Source organism: Mizuhopecten yessoensis, unplaced genomic scaffold (assembly GCF_002113885.1).
Source record: "Mizuhopecten yessoensis strain PY_sf001 unplaced genomic scaffold, ASM211388v2 scaffold641, whole genome shotgun sequence".
In the NCBI taxonomy this organism is placed as follows: domain Eukaryota; kingdom Metazoa; phylum Mollusca; class Bivalvia; order Pectinida; family Pectinidae; genus Mizuhopecten; species Mizuhopecten yessoensis.
The window spans coordinates 475,952-498,076 of record NW_018403648.1 but is presented as its reverse complement, the minus strand read 5'-3'; the positions used below and the strand labels follow the sequence as shown (position 1 = coordinate 498,076).

At 34.6% G+C, this 22,125-nt stretch overlaps 1 protein-coding gene across 9 annotated transcripts in view; it reads left to right on the top strand.

The window, feature by feature from the left end:
* Nucleotides 1–11,336, top strand: part of LOC110451399 (SPARC-related modular calcium-binding protein 2-like) — a 102,631-nt gene extending 91,295 nt beyond the window's left edge. For all 9 annotated transcript variants that reach the window (XM_021499428.1, XM_021499397.1, XM_021499435.1 and 6 more), the window contains 5 exons: nt 424–662; nt 1,257–1,351; nt 5,665–5,752; nt 7,461–7,614; nt 10,217–11,336. In XM_021499428.1, the coding sequence (XP_021355103.1) occupies nt 424–662; nt 1,257–1,351; nt 5,665–5,752; nt 7,461–7,614; nt 10,217–10,293 (653 nt within the window). In that variant the 3' untranslated portion in view covers nt 10,294–11,336. The remainder of the gene's footprint in view (nt 1–423; nt 663–1,256; nt 1,352–5,664; nt 5,753–7,460; nt 7,615–10,216) is intronic.
* Nucleotides 11,337–22,125: the final 10,789 nt, after the last annotated feature.

Genomic DNA, 22,125 nt, shown 5'->3' with positions numbered 1-22,125 from the left:
AAATCATACTATGTAACCAAACATTTTGTAACCGTTCTAAAGAATGTAAGAGTACAATCCCAACCAGCACTGGTGATATTTTGGATCATTGTGTAATCACTTACAATAGTTTTGCTTGATGTTGCTTGCGTCTCAGCCGTGTGCATATGCCAGTGACTTCCATTAGAAAGGTGCAGGGCTTTCTGACAGAGACACATCCACCTTAGCTCAGAGAGTGTTGCTTTGCCTCATTTAAAAATTCATTAAAATAACTCTGCTATCAAGCGACATATGATTGGAGTTAAATTACCTTTTGGAGATTTGAATATAAGAACAGTACAATAAACAGCGTTACATGTTTCGCTACTCAAACGGTTAGAACATGGAATGCCATTGTGATGTTTGGTATACCATTGTGATGTTTGGTATATCATTTTAATTCAGCGAGGAGAAGTTGCCGGGATGAACAGTCTGCGGCTATGCGACCACATGAACAGGACCCGGATGGAGGAATCTTTATCCCGGTGTGTACTGACGAAGGGAAGTGGAACCGAGCGCAGTGCCACAAGTCGTCCCAATACTGCTGGTGTGTAGACGAGAAGACCGGCTCGCCCATCCCCGGCACGTCCACTCACAAGATACAACCCCCATGTGTCATGGAATCCGCGAGAGAAATGAAAGGGAGCTGTTTTAGTGTGGGGGGGGGGGGGGGGGGGGAGGGGTTCAGAAGCAACTTCCATAAGCGATTGTCGCAAACAAAGTTTTAGAGGGTTTGTAATGGTCAATTATTATTTTTGTGGTTAGCTACACGTGTGTATCCTCTTTGTCATTAAAATATCTAGAAAAGGTTATATTATTTACATACATGAAAAAATGCAACTTTAATAAACGTTTGTCGCAGCCGAAGTTTTAGACTGTTTGAAATTGGTAACCTTGTACGTCTCTTATAATTCATAACTTTTGTGGTTAATTCGCTGTGTGTATCCTCTGTGGCATTAAAATTCATTAAAAGGCGACTATTTGCATGATTGAGAGCGCGGGGCAGTTGTTCATGTGGAAATCTAAACAAATGAAGATTAATGAGTTTTCATCATCTTGTCTATCCTTCTGTCCGTTTTTGACTGGGACATGTTTAATTTAATTTTACTTTTCTTAGAAGTTAACAGTGTATTTTAATCATGATACTGATCAATTGCCTAAGGACTATTTATGTTATAACCTATGTTTTGTTATTCCTGGAATTCATTTAAGAATCCACAGTTCATATATTCACAGGCTGCCCACTGCCAAAGAAACGACGGTTTTTGAATTTCCTCCTAGAACAGCTTGCTCAAGACATGGATATATACGTTTATAATGGAACTGATCCAAGGTAATGTTGTAAACGGTATCTTTTGGTCTGGCAAAAGTAATGTAATCAGGGTTGCCAAAATTTTGCTTAATCGCAGTCGTTGTTCATGGCCAAATGATCATTGGATTTCAAAAACAAAACTATAACTGAAAACCACTCATTAAAGATCCCCGCACTACTGCCAAAAACTGAAAATATGTATTCGAAAGTTCATTTTTCAAGCATGGCAAAAGCTTCGATAAATCATTTCTGAAAGAAAGGATACCTAACGGGACTTTTATTAAAATAATAAACCGACGAATAATGAAAAAAAATAGTGCTCTGAGTTCGAATAGGAAGTATGGCTACACAAGGATTCCCGAACATCACATTGTTATTCTGTCTACCTGTGATACCTAGTGGATGGAATTATTGTGGCTTATGTTATGTCCAAAATGAAATTAAGGGCAGGTTACTGTATATACGAAAAACCACAGTGCAGTGAGATAGAGATCCTTAAAAGAACGTGAATCTTTTTTATGTTTTAGTTTGTGATTAACGACTTCAATAATACATCTCTCAAAGTACACTTCTCTTTTATTTTACTTTTATATAAAGATATAACTATTCACTTGACGCAGAAAAGTGGCAAATTGACCAAGGGGTTTTATCAATGTAATCAATTAAATAATATCTGATTAATGATATTTACACCTGATTTAGAGGTCGAACAAACGATGACCCTGATGCAGACCCGCTTCTACCAACACACCGGGGTACAAACGTCGTCAAATATCCGCGAATTCTAAAAACCAGCGAAATTATCGAAAATGGTATCTGCTTTTACGGACTTCAACTCAGATTATCACCGGACAACTGGAAAGTCCATGTAAAAACAACACTTACATATCAGTTGCCAAAACATGTGTATGTGTACACAGTAGGTGATTAATTATGTCTCCCTTTCAAATGAAGGGAGAACATTTTATTAGTACTGGTTCTTCTTCTGGTTCTTCTTCTGGTTCTTCTAATCCCAACGTGTCCGGGCCATAACTTTTAAACCGTTAAAGATATCTTGGTGAAACTTTAGGTATACATGCATCACCCACAGAAGGTGTGTAGTGCACTAGAATTAGGTTACTGTGACCTTCACCTCAAGGTCAAAGGTCAAACAAGTGCAACCTTTTCAGTAAATTCTTGTCCGGCCCGTACATTTTAAACTATTAAAAATATATTAATCAAACTTGGAGTATACCTGCATCACCCACAGAAAGTGTGCAGTGCACTGGAATTAGGTCTCGTTCTTCACTATATACAGAGCTATGGCCCTTTGTTTAATTTTAATACCGAAGTTTGTCCGGAGCATAAGTTCCATGTTATTTCACCTATGTTGACCAAACTTACCATATTTATGTATCTTGGGAAGGTGGAATCTCGCGCACTAAAATCAGATTTTGTGCCCCACTACATACAGAGTTATGGCCTTTTGTTTATTTGTAATGCCGAAGTTTGTCCACGGCATAACTTCCATGTTATTTCACCTACGTTTTCCAAACTTGCTATAGTTTTAACGTATCTTGGGAAGTAGGAGTGTCGCACTTTAAATTCGGGTCTCGTGCCCCAATATATAAAGAGATATGGCCCTTTGTTATTTTTTATACTGAAGTTTGTCTATTGGCTAATAAGGGGAGACATATGTTTTTGTTTACAAAAACAAAATTCTAGTTGATTACAGTTTACTCCTACAAAGGTACATACACATTTGATTTTCTTTCGGGGAAGTCAATGGCGCATGACGACACACGGGATCAGTATTTCCAAACGGTTTACCTGTATTTCGAGGATTAACCCTTAAATGATGACACTCAACATACTTTGCACGACACATGGGATTCGAGTGCACAGCGAAATTTAACCCCCGCGAATATGTACTGAATACGAAACCGCGAAACATTGACCCCGCGAATTTAAAACGCTATACAGTAATCACTAAATGTAACATCGTAGTAAATGGTAGCAGGTAAGGAAATAATCTTATTTAGAATCTGTCAAAAAATATCATTGGCTGTGTAAACAATATTGTTTCAGCCTTTCTACACTGTCTGACGTATTATGTATACAAGCATTGTCGTTAATGGTAGCAGAGTGCAACAGGGGATCATGCCAGCTGTTTGACATTCTATTCACAGGGGAAATAAAAAAAGGTGGACATGATCACAGACAATAACTAATACCAGTGCCAGGTTATCACTAATCCTGGACTTCTAAGGTTCCATCACGAAGTCGCAGTTTGTATTGTTCGGGATGGCATGGATGATTTCAATTTATCATAGAACTAAATTTTTAAATTGCATTTAACCCACCACGTTGTTACATCAAACGAGTACGGTTGAGTACGCTTTTATAGTGGACGGGCACCTCAATAGAACAAATCAGTCGCGCTATATTAGATCCATTTTAAATTATTTTTGTCTTAAAGAAATTTCGTCACATAGGTAGACGTAAGAAATATATGTTTACACTTTCTGTCGAACGCTGGATATTCATTTCCCTTCGCGTGTATGCTTGGTACGAGGCGCCCAGTCCTGGCTGTCGTTTTCGCAGGTGTTAGGATAAAAGGAGGAATGCTAAGTTTACACAGGTGTATGGTCAGGCTATAAAGATTGAAGGTAACACGATCTTGTCAGTTGATTCTCGGTATGCGAATGTTGTGATTTACTCGCGCCATTGTATGTACAAAAGCTATTGGATTTGAGGGTTCTCTGGAACAGGTGTGTGGAAGGAAAAACACCAGACCAGGTGTTTTACCATGCGGGACCTCTGTATTAAATAAATATATAAGCTAAGTTAGAAATCAAATATTGTCTGATTGCAAATATTCGTGTCATTTACAAGAGAAACATTGGTCCCTTTACTATAATATGGTTGACATTGTAATAAATTGTATATATGCGTTCGATCAAACTTCGTTATCTTGGATACAATGTACACGTTGTACAGGAGACTCCTAGTTAGCGTTATCATTGAATTTTGACACCTGATTGGCCAAACGTTACAATTGTTGCTATTGGTCTGTGTGTTTGCAATGTTGTCTACAGTTTTAAATGAGACAACGTTATACACATAAGAATTTTTGAAAATGAAATTGAACATGAAATATATGTGTATCCCAGGGTTTGAATATAAAAAAGATCTAGTTGTTATCATGTCCCAAGTGCTGAAAGCTTATCCCAGATTAATTAGATACCAAAAGCCATATCAACTTCAGGTACACATACAAGGCAGTAACAACACTGAAATTGCTACCACATCCTATTCGTCTCACTTGAGTGGTCAGGTGAGCGTGCTTTAGCAACATTTTGGAGAATAGTGAAGGGGGTGACACCTGCATGTTGAGCCAGTGAGGTAGTATCTATCATACCAACTAAACAAGTACAAGTCTTATCTTTCAACACGTGTACACAATCCGATAACAGCCACGGAACTACCGATCTCAACGTCTCAAAACAACATCAAGAGAAAAGAGTCGAGTAATAAAGTTTATGATCCTTACTTTAAGTAGAGACAACGAACCACTCCGTCAACATCACAAAATTTGATATATAATCACCTTCTGATAATTAATTATAAACTGTATAGTTCAGTATGTATTGTATTCTATGTTCTGTATTTCTATCTTGTTTTTATTCATAATGTTTTCAATTTACTCTTTGCGATTAGACAAAAATGACTTGATAATCGCTTACTGAAATGTAAACGCTGATTTTCGGTAATTTAAGCATTATTTTGATTTATGTTATGAATTATAAGAAATATTTTTACCATTGCTAGAATAATGTTCACCTTCGCTTACATTAAACCATTGTCAAACAGTTTACTGAGTTTTTAACCGTCTTTATTACTATTCCGGCAATCTTCTTTTGAATTATATTTTACTGGCGGCATTTATAAAAAGTTTTATAGAAGAAAAAGATCAAAGCGCGTTCTAAAGTGGTAAAATAAATGAATTAGGTAGCTTTTGCCATAGAATAACAGTAACAAAAAAATCTCCCCTATATAAACATTTAATGTACAATTGTATTTCACGCTTTATTTTTATTTTTTTATTGTACTATTTTAATTTTAAGTTTATAATGCGAAAGGTATGGAAATTCTTACAAGTCTTCTTTTTCTTCTTCTTCTTCTTCCTCTTCTTTATAAACTCTATCAAAGTCAAACCTTTATTCGTTTCGAAATTCGTGTAAACCATTTCCCAAAATATCTTTTTATATATGTGGGGGTGTTAACGCAATAGCTTATATAGTTTTTATAAAGCGGATTGTAAATCATTTCATTTCATTTATTATTTTTTCCAGCAAAAGGCCAGAGTACGACCCAGAACTGACAGTGCAGGAAAAGGCCGCCAAGTGGAAGTTCAAATGTTTAGACGCTAATGCAAACAACGTGAGTGATTTAACTAATTGTCATAGAGTTGGTGGCTTTCCTTGTGATTTAACTAATTGTCATAGAGCTGGTGGCTTTCCTGGTGATTTAACTAATTGTCATAGAGCTGGTGGCTTTCCTGGTGATTTAACTAATTGTCATAGAGCTGGTCGCTTTCCTTGTGATTTAACTAATTGTCATAGAGTTGGTGGCTTTCCTGGTGATTTAACTAATTGTCATAGAGCTGGTCGCTTTCCTTGTGATTTAACTAATTGTCATAGAGTTGGTGGCTTTCCTGGTGATTTAACTAATTGTCATAGAGCTGGTCGCTTTCCTTGTGATTTAACTAATTGTCATAGAGTTGGTGGCTTTCCTGGTGATTTAACTAATTGTCATAGAGCTGGTCGCTTTCCTTGTGATTTAACTAATTGTCATAGAGTTGGTGGCTTTCCTGGTGATTTAACTAATTGTCATAGAGCTGGTCGCTTTCCTTGTGATTTAACTAATTGTCATAGAGTTGGTGGCTTTCCTGGTGATTTAACTAATTGTCATAGAGCTGGTCGCTTTCCTTGTGATTTAACTAATTGTCATAGAGTTGGTGGCTTTCCTGGTGATTTAACTAATTGTCATAGAGCTGGTCGCTTTCCTTGTGATTTAACTAATTGTCATAGAGTTGGTGGCTTTCCTGGTGATTTAACTAATTGTCATAGAGCTGGTCGCTTTCCTTGTGATTTAACTAATTGTCATAGAGTTGGTGGCTTTCCTGGTGATTTAACTAATTGTCATAGAGCTGGTCGCTTTCCTTGTGATTTAACTAATTGTCATAGAGTTGGTGGCTTTCCTGGTGATTTAACTAATTGTCATAGAGCTGGTCGCTTTCCTTGTGATTTAACTAATTGTCATAGAGCTGGTGGCTTTCCTTGTGATTTAACTAATTGTCATAGAGTTGGTGGCTTTCCTTGTGATTTAACTAATTTCCATAGAGCTGTTGGCTTTCCTTGTCACTTGATATGTCCTCTGTTCCTTGTTTGATTGGTCCTTTATTTACGATGAGTTTTAGTATTTTACTAATATATCGCACTATAGGAGTCTGTGTTTACTTAACAACAACAACAACAAAAAGAATAAAAACATAACAAAATACTATTAAACACGGTTTTAATGAGAAGGAATTGTTTTTGCTTCTAATGGTCCATACAAATTAATCTCGATCTAATTGGAGACACTGAACATTAGACTATAGCATGACACTGAAATCAGTGTACTTCGAACTGCATTTGTGACTGTAGGTACAAATTTGAGATTTGGTCCTACAGTAGGCCTCTCAAATAACCGCCAGAACAGAGAGAAATAGAAATGTAAACTCACTTCAGTTGAAGGGAGACTACCCTTATATCAAACATAAAATAAGGACAAATTCATAATTTTATTTGCTTTATTTTGTCAGGATCATATCTTTACTTATAATATATAATTACTTATGCGTAAAGTCATTACATATCATTGATATATAAACTTGTGCATAAAAAACCCTGATAAATACACTTGTGTCAATTTGAGAATGTGTGCTCCCTAACATACTTTATTTTGTTTGTACTACGTGTACCTATGCATTGTGACAATATACAATAACTTGTATTTTATTTTATCTATGGATACTGTATTGTTTGGTCCCCAATCATGATATAGTTTGTGTGGTAGCCATGGAAATGGATTCTATTTGTTGCAGATGTTGGAGCGTAAAGAGTTAAAACAGTTTCGACAGGAAATACCTAAACGGAAGGATACGAGAAAATGTAGTCGGAACTTCATTCGCTATTGTGATGCTGACAGTAACAGAAAAATAACCTTAGATGAATGGATAGATTGCATGGGTTTAAAAGGTAAGTACAGGTAAAATCATGCTTAACACAAGTGTTTTACATAACACTGAACTAGGTCGGTGTCAGTCTAACCAGTAGAACTGTGTTTTGGACAAGGAAGTTATTCCAACTGTGTAGACGATATTGGTTGTTTTCGGAGAAAACCTCTCCTTTACCTAGCCAGAGAACACTTGTTTTAAATATAATAGGGTATAACTAATATTCAAAAACAGTAAACTCCTCGGCTAGCGTAAGCCGGAGGCAGAGTATACAGTGACAGAATTGTTGGCCAGTGATACTATGTGTTTGGGAACAACAACAAAGAGAACAAATATAGCAGAAGTCTGAAGCATGAAGGAAGATGCTGAAGCTGAAAAAAGGTTTAATGTATTACTAGATTGAGACAGTATCGGTATAATGTATTACTGGATTGAGACAATATCGGTATAATGTATTACTGGATTGAGACAGTATCGGTATAATGTACATTCTGTATTACTGGATTGAGACAGTATCGGTATAATGTATTACTAGATTGAGACAGTATCGGTATAATGTATTACTGGATTGAGACAGTATCGGTATAATGTATTACTGGATTGAGACAGTATCGGTATAATGTATTACTGGATTGAGACAGTATCGGTATAATGTATTACTGGATTGAGACAGTATCGGTATAATGTATTACTGGATTGAGACAGTATCGGTATAATGTATTACTGGATTGAGACAGTATCGGTATAATGTATTACTGGATTGAGACAGTATCGGTATAATGTATTACTGGATTGAGACAGTATCGGTATAATGTATTACTGGATTGAGACAGTATCGGTATAATGTATTACTGGATTGAGACAGTATCGGTATAATGTATTACTGGATTGAGACAGTATCGGTATAATGTATTACTGGATTGAGACAGTATCGGTATAATGTATTACTGGATTGAGACAGTATCGGTATAATGTATTACTGGATTGAGACAGTATCGGTATAATGTATTACTGGATTGAGACAGTATCGGTATAATGTATTACTGGATTGAGACAGTATCGGTATAATGTATTACTGGATTGAGACAGTATCGGTATAATGTATTACTGGATTGAGACAGTATCGGTATAATGTATTACTGGATTGAGACAGTATCGGTATAATGTATTACTGGATTGAGACAGTATCGGTATAATGTATTACTGGATTGAGACAGTATCGGTATAATGTATTACTGGATTGAGACAGTATCGGTATAATGTATTACTGGATTGAGACAGTATCGGTATAATGTATTACTGGATTGAGACAGTATCGGTATAATGTATTACTGGATTGAGACAGTATCGGTATAATGTATTACTGGATTGAGACAGTATCGGTATAATGTATTACTGGATTGAGACAGTATCGGTATAATGTATTACTGGATTGAGACAGTATCGGTATAATGTATTACTGGATTGAGACAGTATCGGTATAATGTATTACTGGATTGAGACAGTATCGGTATAATGTATTACTGGATTGAGACAGTATCGGTATAATGTATTACTGGATTGAGACAGTATCGGTATAATGTATTACTGGATTGAGACAGTATCGGTATAATGTATTACTGGATTGAGACAGTATCGGTATAATGTATTACTGGATTGAGACAGTATCGGTATAATGTATTACTGGATTGAGACAGTATCGGTATAATGTATTACTAGATTGAGACAGTATCGGTATAATGTATTACTAGATTGAGACAGTATCGGTATAATGTATTACTGGATTGAGACAGTATCGGTATAATGTATTACTGGATTGAGACAGTATCGGTATAATGTATTACTAGATTGAGACAGTATCGGTATAATGTATTACTAGATTGAGACAGTATCGGTATAATGTATTACTGGATTGAGACAGTATCGGTATAATGTATTACTGGATTGAGACAGTATCGGTATAATGTATTACTAGATTGAGACAGTATCGGTATAATGTATTACTAGATTGAGACAGTATCGGTATAATGTATTACTGGATTGAGACAGTATCGGTATAATGTATTACTGGATTGAGACAGTATCGGTATAATGTATTACTAGATTGAGACAGTATCGGTATAATGTATTACTAGATTGAGACAGTATCGGTATAATGTATTACTGGATTGAGACAGTATCGGTATAATGTATTACTGGATTGAGACAGTATCGGTATAATGTATTACTAGATTGAGACAGTATCGGTATAATGTATTACTAGATTGAGACAGTATCGGTATAATGTATTACTGGATTGAGACAGTATCGGTATAATGTATTACTGGATTGAGACAGTATCGGTATAATGTATTACTAGATTGAGACAGTATCGGTATAATGTATTACTAGATTGAGACAGTATCGGTATAATGTATTACTGGATTGAGACAGTATCGGTATAATGTATTACTGGATTGAGACAGTATCGGTATAATGTATTACTAGATTGAGACAATTTCGATATCATGTATTACTAGATTGAGACAATTTCGATATCATGTATTACTGGATTGAGAATTTAATAGCTATATGCTTTATAAACAGATCGCAATAACCTAAACATGCATTTTGTTTGGTTCCAGATAATACCAGTTTTCTGCCACAGAATCCAAACCGGAAAGGGCCTAATCCATTCAGCCATTATCTGAAACCAAGTTAGCAAAGTAGATAAACTTCAGTGTGTCGTCAACGCCTATTAGTTGTACACGTGACCAGTGTGTACCTTAAAATGTTTAGAAAATACTAAAGGAAAAACCTGATTATTAGGGAAAAAACATGTTACCTTACAGTGTGCTGTATGTTGGCGGTCGTTACTGTTGTTCTGTATCCTCCTGGAAACTGGAAAGCAACAAACGCGTGTCAATAATCGGTATTGTCAGCGCTTAAAGTGTGTGTATACTGTCATGTGTTTACAGTGTAAATAGTGTCAGTGTTGTTAGTGTAAATACTGGCAGTGTAAAAGTGTGAAGAGGCTGTAGGTATTCAGAGTGTAAACACTGTTCAATGATAACAGTGTAAATACTGCCATGTGTTAACAGTGTAAATAATCACGTGTAAAAGTGTACATACAGTCACGTGCTAACAGTTTAGGTATTGTCACGTGTCGTTAAAAGTGTAAATACTGTCAGTGGTCAGCACTATCTGAACACGATATGTATGGTTCCAACTGTCGTCACACATACAGGCGATGATGAAAACCCACGTAAGGATGTGTTAGCTACAGTTAAGGACTTGTTGGCTACATGTGTTGTCTCAAAGAACTAAGGCACATTTAAGCTACACGGGAGCGTTCTTAAGCTAAGTTTATTTACTTGTCAATAACACGAAAGGACAAAATAGCTACACGTGAGGCCGTAATAATTACACGTGAGGCCGTACTAGTTACACGTGAGGCCGTACTAGTTACACGTGAGGATTTGTTAGTTACACGTGATATGAAGTTTTGCTAGTTACACAGGAGTACTTATTTTGTAATCGTGGTGTAAAGAATTGTCAACTTCATGCGATGAATTGTCACGCGTGAAGACGTGTTACCAGCGAGGTACTTTACGTTAAGGCCGTACTGCCGGACAATAAAACACAAGGTGGAAAGAAGTGAAATCTGAATTTCGACAAGTGAGAAAAGATTTGATGGAGAGTTGGAGAAAACAAGCTTTCTGAAGGAACTTGACGGTGAATAAATACACGCTTGGAGTTACAACACATCAAAACTTATTAGCGTAACAAAGCAATGCTGTGCGCGTGTGTAGACATATGGACTACTTTCTAACGTGTGTGTGTATGCAACAAGGACACTTATCCTTCCGCCCTTCGCCTTTTCAAAAGCACGCTTATTTGTGTATATGTTTACATAATATATCAATGAAGAGTCCCGTATAATTATTATAATGAATTATTATGTAATCTTGTTGTCATTGTGACTTTTCAGACTTCGGAAGCCTAGCTGTCACCATACAGTATCATCCCGGCCCAAAATTACACATACGTAACGTTGTCAGTGCGTGATCCTATGCATATGTATGTTGTATTGTTTTATAAAGTGCAAGAGTTTCGTTGTTTTTAGCTAGTGCCAAAAACGTTTTTGTTGATAAGAGCAAATATCCCTGACAGCTTGTACAGGAAGAATATGGGAATACGACCATTGGCGCAGGGACTTTACCAAAGCAACTTCTATTAAATAAGTAGTCGTTCCTAACTAGTGATGGTTGTTAACATATTTATGTAACTCGAGTTAGTTAATTTTCAAATTGCATAAAGACATGTGGGTTTACCAAGTGAATTTTAAAACTTGAAAATTAACTAACGAGAGTTAGATCAATCAGCATGAGTTGAAGGACCTTTGTCTCCCACAACGTTCAGATAGTATATCTAGAAATGAATATGTTTCTCTCGAGAACACATTATTCCTGTTTCTGAATGGGCAAATAATTGCGATAATCTATGACGTCACAATGGAATATGAAGCCGCTAAGCATTTTTACCTGATACTTGACGGCATAATTATAAGAGTGTGACCAATGAGGTAGGTAACCAAAAATGTTTACCAACTCCTCGCAGATTTATCTCATGAGTTGGGAGTAGGGAAACGTAGTGGTTGTGGGAGAAATATTTCCTAAAAGTAAACATCTAACATGCTTTAAACTGCGACCTAAATCGAATATGTAGTCCATTATGTTTCGTCAATCAACAGTATATACATTCACCACAGTACTGTTCACAATAGCTATACTTTATAAAATAAACGACAGTCTCGCCAACTGTTTTAAACTTCGTATCTATAGAAACAACAAGTATTGTCTTTTTTATTTACATGTTGTACGTTTTTTTCTCATTTTCATAGCAATGTTGAGAACAAAATGGTCAAGACAATGTCAAATCAATCTGTTATTGTCGTTTACTTCACATTTTCGATAATGAATTATTTTGTTATAGATTCAGATATATTGTATTAACGTGTGAGCATGGTTCAATCGCCTCGTGAGAGAGAGAAGTATTTAGCTATTTTCGAGGTTTTCGTAGAGAAAGAATTTCAGTAAGTTTAAACGCTCATTAATGGTCGTTGTCTCATTAGAGAATAATTTCGGTGTTTTAACAAATTTCATTGATACAGTCGATGCCTCGATAACGCATGTTTTTTCAGCAATAGTCAAGTTTTTTTTAGAAAATATTTTTCAGCTTTGGTTTAGGTTTTATTAATTTCAAGTGTTCAATGCAGGAGAACCCATTTCAGTAATAGTTCTGATTCCAGTTAAAGAATGGATTTTAAAGAAAAGTTGTGACTTCGTTAAAGAACAATTCTCATTGATCGCCAATTCTTTGTTAGAGAACCATGTTTAGTATAGTTCAAATACAATGGTACAGAGGCTATTTCAGTAATAGTCGACAACCTCAACGAGACTTTAGCGATGTTCTCACAGTTCAAGTAATGTTGAAATATTTGTAAAGCTCAAATAACATTCAGGTTCCAGTTCCACGAAGGAAATTCATTGAGAATGATTCCATTAAAATTATTGCTAGAGCTGAGGAAAAGTCTACACTACGGAGTTGCCCTTAACTCTAGCAACGCTTTCCACTGAAAAGGTTAAGTTAAGGAATTTCCTTGAGTTGTTCGTAAAACTGGGGCTTGTAATGTTCAAGAACAAATTCATAATCCCTCCATTGCAGTAATGGTTTAGTTTCTGGGTTCAAATTTAGATAATAGTCCAGACTTAACTGACTAATTCACCAAATATTAAATTTTATACAATGCATCCAAGTCGTTTTAAAACTTTAATCCAACTTGCCAACGCAAGGAAAAGTTGTTCCTTATGTTGCCTGTATTTAAACATAGTCAGCATTGGATCATTTTTAAATGCCAGTGTATATCTGTAACGTAACCTTGAAAGGAGATGTCAATGATTTAGATTCTTGTAACACGATATGACAAGATATTCACTCCGATGGGTTTTGTAAAACTGACATGAAATCGTGTGTACTTCATTAATTTGTAAGTTCAAATGTTAAAATAACGACATCGGCACTATTTAACGGTTTGCATTTTATGTTTTATGTCAAGTGACAATTGATGTAATTTCACATATATATATATACATATTGTGACAATGATTGTATGACCATGATGGACCCTGTCGTCTGTGTTACGTTTCCAGTACGGGACTATGCTTTAAACTTTGATCATATAGGTAATACATTTGTAGTGTAAATTATAAAACAAATTCATTAAAATCCTGGTTGCTATTTATTCATTAACAATAATCGTTCAAACAAAACTTGTCGACAGTTGTGTGCAAAAAAGAAATATTTCAATCTGTTCAAAATCTGAAGACAAGGAATACACCTGCTCAGTTTTGAAGGCGTAACAGAAGATTTTGTTTTGTTTTTTTTTGTTGTTTTTTTGGTAGATAAATGAACTGGGATAAAGATTTTGTAGTATAGAGTACCAACAGTGCTACCTTGTGACTGGGGCTCAGTATCGGACTATGACCACACAAAGGGTCTGTCAGTCTGATCACGGGTTTGAAAGAGCACGCATTAATTGTATAGTAATGTAATGATTTCTCGTAGTTTGGTCGTTTTTTTCTTATTTTTTGCAAATGTAGTCTTTAACTTATAAAAAAAAGTTACATGAAATTGATTAATGCTAAACGACACAGTGTATGGGTTGGTACATTACACAAACTGGTTAAGCATATGTTATATGTTATCGCCTACCTGTGGTATTCGTGTTAAAGAAATCGAGGCAGACCTCACTGAAAAGTAAGGATCTCCGTACCACTGGCAAGAACTGGCTTGATGTATACTTTGAAAAATCACTTCCTGAAAGAGAAGATTATCATAGGGATTTTCATCAAAACATATCAGTAAATAAACAAATGATAATAGTTAGTGTCCTAAGTGTAAAGTAAATCAGCGTGAATAGACCTCGAATCGAACCCTGGACCTCCAAGTGTTGTATACTATCACCACCGGCTGAGCTCCGGGAATCTAACCCTGGACCTCCAAGTGTTGTATACTGTCACCACCGGCTGAGCTCCGGGAATCGAACCCTGGACCTCCAAGTGTTGTATACTGTCACTCCTACCGGCTGAGCTACCTTGTCAACGGAATTGTCTTGAACCAAATGTGCTATAGATGTATGTCCAAATCGAAATTAAGGAGGAAATACTCTATTTACTAAAAACCACAGTACAGTGGGACAGGTATCACACTGTCGTTATCAGGAAAGTGCATGGGGTATACACATTTGTGTGAGTACACGTACACATTTGTGTGAGTACACGTACACATTTGTGTAAGTACACATACACATTTGTGTGAGTACATGTACACATGTGTGTAAGTACACGTACACATTTGTGTAAGTACACATACACATTTGTGTGAGTACATGTACACATGTGTGTAAGTACACGTACACATTTGTGTAAGTACACATACACATTTGTGTGAGTACATGTACACATGTGTGTAAGTACACGTACACATTTGTGTAAGTACACATACACATTTGTGTGAGTACATGTACACATGTGTGTAAGTACACGTACACATTTGTGTAAGTACACATACACATTTGTGTAAGTATATATCTAATGGCAACAATTATAAAAGTACATTAGGTATACAAATACGTGTAGGTACACATACAGTTTGATGTATATATAAATGTACATTAGGTATATACATATATATATATGTATAAATATAAACATACAAATATTATACATTTATGCAATGTATATAATTATATCAAAATGCATACATTATGTAGGTATATGTGTACTTTATTTTATTAATACACATACGTTGTATGCATGCATCTATTATATACATCTTATGTATGCTATAATATTTTTTGTTTCTATTTAATCTGTACCGTTCAAATACAAAAATGGATGTATTTGTAAATATTTTAAATAAACAGTCAATTTTTTTTATTACGTATGTGTATGTATGGAGAATGTACACTTCAAATATACAAATAAACCTGCATACACATTACATAAATACATTCAACTGTAAATGTATGTAAATTACGAATTACATGCAAGACGTATTTTTAAATACACCGGTTCATTTTACAAGGTATTAAGCAATGATAAACAAGTGATTATGAAATGTTGAACAAGGCTATTGTTAAAATGTATAATGTGAAGTTTGACCATACATTCATTGTTAATATAGCTACATTATTATTCTTATCATTCTCTGCATTAAGTAGCATTGTCGTGATGTCTTTGTTGAATTAAAATTTGTTCAGTTCACCTGTAGTGTTCATAGAGGAATGACAATAAAATGAAAGAATAAACAAATTATTGAATCTATTGTTGACGTTTAATTGTTTTTAATGTTTTTCGTGATTATATAAGTTTAAGCAGGAAAGTTTGGACGATGGTATGTGTCAATTTTTCGAGGAAAAAACAGAGAAAACAAATAACTATTTGTATTTGTGTTCTGGTGTTGTAGAACTTTTTTTCGGCGGACTGGAACCGAAGGCTTTTAATAATGAAAAAAAATATCTGAAGATTTGTATTGCCCGCCATTTGCCATCTGCTTATAATAACTATTTAAATAACACGCACCCGAGGCACATCTGTTTCTTTGGAGTCTGTGCCCATATCTTACCATTCTGTCATTATTAATTAAAAGACATACACAAATAATTGAACATTGAATGTACTTTTTCAAATTCTCCATGGACTCATTTTAAAGAGGAAAACGTGGGCAATGATAGAAACAATTAACTCGAACTATTTGGTAAAGCAAAACAATGCAAAATACTCGAACTATCTGGTGTATTAAAACAATAAAAATACTCGAACTATCTGGTGTAGTAAAACAATGCAAAATACTCGAACTATCTGGTGTATCAAGACAATACAAAATACTCGAACTATCTGGTGTATCAAGACAATACAAAATACTCGAACTATCTGGTGTATCAAAGCAATACAAAATACTCGAACTATCTGGTGTATCAAGACAATACAAAATCCTCGAACTATCTGGTGTATCAAGACAATACAAAATACTCGAAGTATCTGGTGTATTAAGACAATACAAAATACTCGAAGTATCTGGTGTATTAAGACAATACAAAATACTCGAAGTATCTGGTGTATCAAGACAATACAAAATACTCGAACTATCTGGTGTATCAAGAAAATACAAAATACTCGAACTATCTGGTGTATTAAGACAATACAAAATACTCGAACTATCTGGTGTATCACGACAATACAAAATACTCGAACTATCTGGTGTATCAAGAAAATACAAAATGCTCGAACTATCTGGTGTATTAAAACAATGCAAAATACTCGAACTATCTGGTGTATTAAGACAATACAAAATACTCGAACTATCTGGTGTATTAAGACAATACAAAATACTCGAACTATCTGGTGTATTAAAACAATGCAAAATACTCGAACTATCTGGTGTATTAAGACAATACAAAATACTCGAACTATCTGGTGTATTAAGACAATACAAAATACTCGAACTATCTGGTGTATTAAAACAATGCAAAATACTCGAACTATCTGGTGTATTAAGACAATACAAAATACTCGAACTATCTGGTGTATTAAGACAATGCAAAATACTCGAACTATCTGGTATATCAAGACAATACAAAAAATCGAAATATCTGGTGTATTAAGATAATACAAAATACTCGCACTATCTGGTGTATTAAACCATGCAAAATACTCGAACTATCTGGTGTATTAAGACAATACAAAATACTCGAACTATCTGGTGTATTAAGACAATACAAAATACTCGAACTATCTGGTGTATTAAAACAATGCAAAATACTCGAACTATCTGGTGTATTAAGACAATACAAAATACTCGAACTATCTGGTGTATTAAGACAATGCAAAATACTCGAACTATCTGGTGTATCAAGACAATACAAAATACTCGAACTATCTGGTGTATTAAGACAATACAAAATACTCGAACTATCTGGTGTAGTAAAACAATGCAAAATACTCGAACTATCTGGTGTATTAAGACAATACAAAATACTGGAACTATCTGGTGTATTAAGACAATACAAAATACTCGAACTATCTGGTGTATTAAAACAATGCAAAATACTCGAACTATCTGGTGTATTAAGACAATACAAAATACTCGAACTATCTGGTGTATTAAGACAATACAAAATACTCGAACTATCTGGTGTATTAAAACAATGCAAAATACTCGAACTATCTGGTGTATTAAGACAATACAAAATACTCGAACTATCTGGTGTATTAAGACAATACAAAATACTCGAACTATCTGGTGTATTAAAACAATGCAAAATACTCGAACTATCTGGTGTATTAAAACAATGCAAAATACTCGAACTATCTGGTGTATTAAGACAATACAAAATACTCGAACTATCTGGTGTATTAAGACAATACAAAATACTCGAACTATCTGGTGTATTAAAACAATGCAAAATACTCGAACTATCTGGTGTATTAAGACAATACAAAATACTCGAACTATCTGGTGTATTAAGACAATACAAAATACTCGAACTATCTGGTGTATTAAAACAATGCAAAATACTCGAACTATCTGGTGTATCAAAACAATACAAAATACTCGAACTATCTGGTGTATTAAGACAATGCAAAATACTCGAACTATCTGGTATATCAAGACAATACAAAAAATCGAAATATCTGGTGTATTAAGATAATACAAAATACTCGCACTATCTGGTGTATTAAAACATGCAAAATACTCGAACTATCTGGTGTATTAAGACAATACAAAATACTCGAACTATCTGGTGTATTAAGACAATGCAAAATACTCGAAATATCTGGTGTATCAAGACAATACAAAATACTCGAAATATCTGGTGTATTAAGACAATACAAAATACTCGAACTATCTGGTGTAGTAAAACAATGCAAAATACTCGAACTATCTGGTGTATTAAGACAATACAAAATACTGGAACTATCTGGTGTATTAAGACAATACAAAATACTCGAACTATCTGGTGTATTAAAACAATGCAAAATACTCGAACTATCTGGTGTATCAAGACAATACAAAATACTCGAAATATCTGGTGTATTAAGACAATAAAAAATACTCGAACTATCTGGTGTATTAAAACCCATCGCCTCCGTATTTTGCATGATTAACTGCCTTACTAAACCATTCAGAACATCCAAACAAAACGATCTGTAGTACTGCCGTGCTGCTTATTTACACAAAGTGATTTATTCAAACGTAGATTTTAAAAAACAATTCCAAAGAACTTGGAGAAAAATTTGAATCTGCAAATATATACTGTTGCCTTTAGAAGGAATATTTCTTTTGTTAAAAAGGTCGCTGCATCCTTTGTAACAATACACAGTTGGTTATATTATTTAAAAGATCAACGAGTTGGTGAAAATTTGGAAGACTATTAACCAGACCTGTCGGTATTAATTTTCAAAATATCTACTATGTTACCTTTCCGTCCGATCTTTTTTGTACTCTTATGATGCTGTATCAAAGACTTTCTTCGTCAGTTCATATCTCAACATTAAGACCCCATGCGCACTACCATCCAGTCAAAAAAGAATGATAAATTTTATAAACTTGTATCATAATGTTTCCAAGTTTTCAATGATATTTAGAGAGTTCGAAGTGAAAATTCGGTAATGCTATTGTCAATGTGAAATTGAGAAGAATCCTTCAAAAAATATTGTCCAATTTTTACAAAGAAACATTTCGTACATAAAGAAGAGTTTCCAGATTGAGGACAAGGATGACAAGTATCAGATGTATTAATGTGGTATATGTTTGAGGCGAAGATGGGTCCAGGAATTATTAGAGGGTCATATGGGTGGCTGGACAGGGACTTATCATACCACTATAACTCCATAGAACACTATTTTCGATGTTAAAGTTTGAAATTTTGGTGATCATACAAAAACACGTATTTTCTTTTTTTTCAGAAATTTCTTTTTCCATTCGATTCTTAAACTTGGTAAATATCTAAAACTTGGTAAATATCTTAACCTTGGTAAATATCTTAAACTTGGTAAATATCTAAAACTTGGTAAATATCTAAAACTTGGTAAATATCTTAAACTTGGTAAATATCTAAAATTTGGTAAATATCTAAAACTTGGTAAATATCTAAAACTTGGTAAATATCTAAAACTTGAAAACGGACAAATTTGTAAATATGTCAAATGCATTCGTCAAGTACCAAAGAACTCGAGTTTACCGAAATAAACTAAAACTTTCTTTTTTAAGTTTAAAATCACATGACTGTACATAAGTGTGTGAGAAAATGACAATCTATAAGAGCAAATGCGTTAACGTTTAAATTTAGTTTAACGAATGACGGTATATAATGTGGATAAAAAAAATAAGCATCGGTGCGTTGAAGACAATGATGTGGATTCGATGTTTGCAACAGTATTTTTTTCAGCTTTCAAAATTCACGTTTAATTGATGCCGAAGCTTTAATCTTCAAAAAAAAAAAAAAAATGAAATGAAATTATAAGTAGTTAATGTGGTATTAATGTGTGCTCTACTTGTATGAACAAAGGGGAAAATACAAACACGAGTGTATGGTCATCAATTAGCAGAGAATCTGGGAGAAAATCAATGTTAATATCTAGAGAATATATCATAACAAATAACCCTACCCAGTACCAGAGATAACGAGAGGAAAAGTACGTACGGTAATATAGATATAACGAACGTGTTATAACCGTTTAAGTCAAGGATGCTGTCAAGCAAAGTTTGATGTCTTTATTCACTCATCGGAAAAAGGTAATCACAGTCATGGGCGTCGATAATACAATAGTCCTACCTTTACAATGATACTTTTGAGGTCCTTATTGAAACTCTTGAGGAATACAGTGTTACGTTTGAAGACCTTATGGTAACTCTAGAGGAATACAACGTTACGTTTAAAGACTTTGTGGAAACTCTAGAGGAATACAACGTTACGTTTGAAGACTTTGTGGAAATTCAAGAGGAATACAATGCTACGTTTGGAGACCTAATGTAAACTCTAGAGGAGCACAGTGTTACGTTTGAAGACCTAATGGAAACTCTAGAGGAATACAATGTTACGTTTGAAGACCTTATGGAAACTCTAGAGGAATACAATGTTATGTTTGAAGACCTTATCGAAACTCCAGAGGAATACAATGTTATGTTTGAAGACCTTATGGAAACTCTAGAGGAATACAACGTTACGTTTGAAGACTTTCTGGAAACTCTAGAGGAATACAATGTTACGTTTGAAGACCTTATGGAAACTCTAGAGGAATACAATATTACGTTTGAAGACTTTCTGGAAACTCTAGAGGAATACAACGTTACGTTTGAAGACTTTGTGGAAACTCTAGAGGAATACAACGTTACGTTTGAAGACCTTATGGAAACTCAAGAGGAATGCAATGTTACGTACAAAATTATGGAAACTTCAGATTTTTTATTTAATATAATATCTGAAATATATTTTCAGATATACGAATGATGTACTGTCTATTAATACCAATACCAAATTGTGTTGACCAAGTCAATCGTGCTTATCCTCCTGAACTTGAAAAACTCCTCTACACTAGTCACTTAATTGGATCATACAACATGACCAACAAGGACGGTTTACTAATATGGTTTACGATTAGCGTGACGATTTCGCTTTTCTAAACCTGAGTTTTCCCTTTCTTGGTAGCACCATCACTGCCCTCAAACCTACGGTCCCTACATGGCACAGTTGATTCGGTATGAGCTTGCTCCAGATGCATGTCGCCTGCTCCCGAATTGTTTTGAATATTTTTTTTCCATGTTTATAAACATCATTCAGACTATATAATATATATATATAGGAATGTCCTCAAAACTAACGTGTCAGATTATTGTTTAAATTTTGCAAATATGTACTGAACAAACGTTTTAAGTTTAGGGTGCGACTCAACGAATGCCTATGTGCCATCTTATTTACTCCAGAACTGCCTTTCCTTTTTTGACAAAACAAATATAAAACGACTCTCATTATTCTAACGAAATGTGTGTCATTTGCTTGTTTGTTGGTTGGTGGGTTTTTTAACTAACAATTCAGTCTATTTGACCTTGTAATAAGTATATATGGAGATGGATTACCTCTGAAGTGTATGTACATTTTAATAAAAAATAATAATATCATTTCTATCAATCTGTAACTATACTCCCATTCCACAGAATGACACGGTCTAGATTACAAGATGCACTGCTTAGTAATGCCCGACTTAAGGAGGTTCGACTAACCCTAAACATAATAAGTGAAACATGACTACCAAATTCTTCACCAAGAAACACGTTTCAAGTGGGACGTTTACACCAAGATGAATACTCCGAGGACATCATCTAGCATTGTATGCATGTATTTTCATCACGTTCTTTCTAGTAGTGTAATCGCGCTGAAACAACATCTAGTAGTATCGTCACATTCAAAGATTATCTAGTAATGTCATCT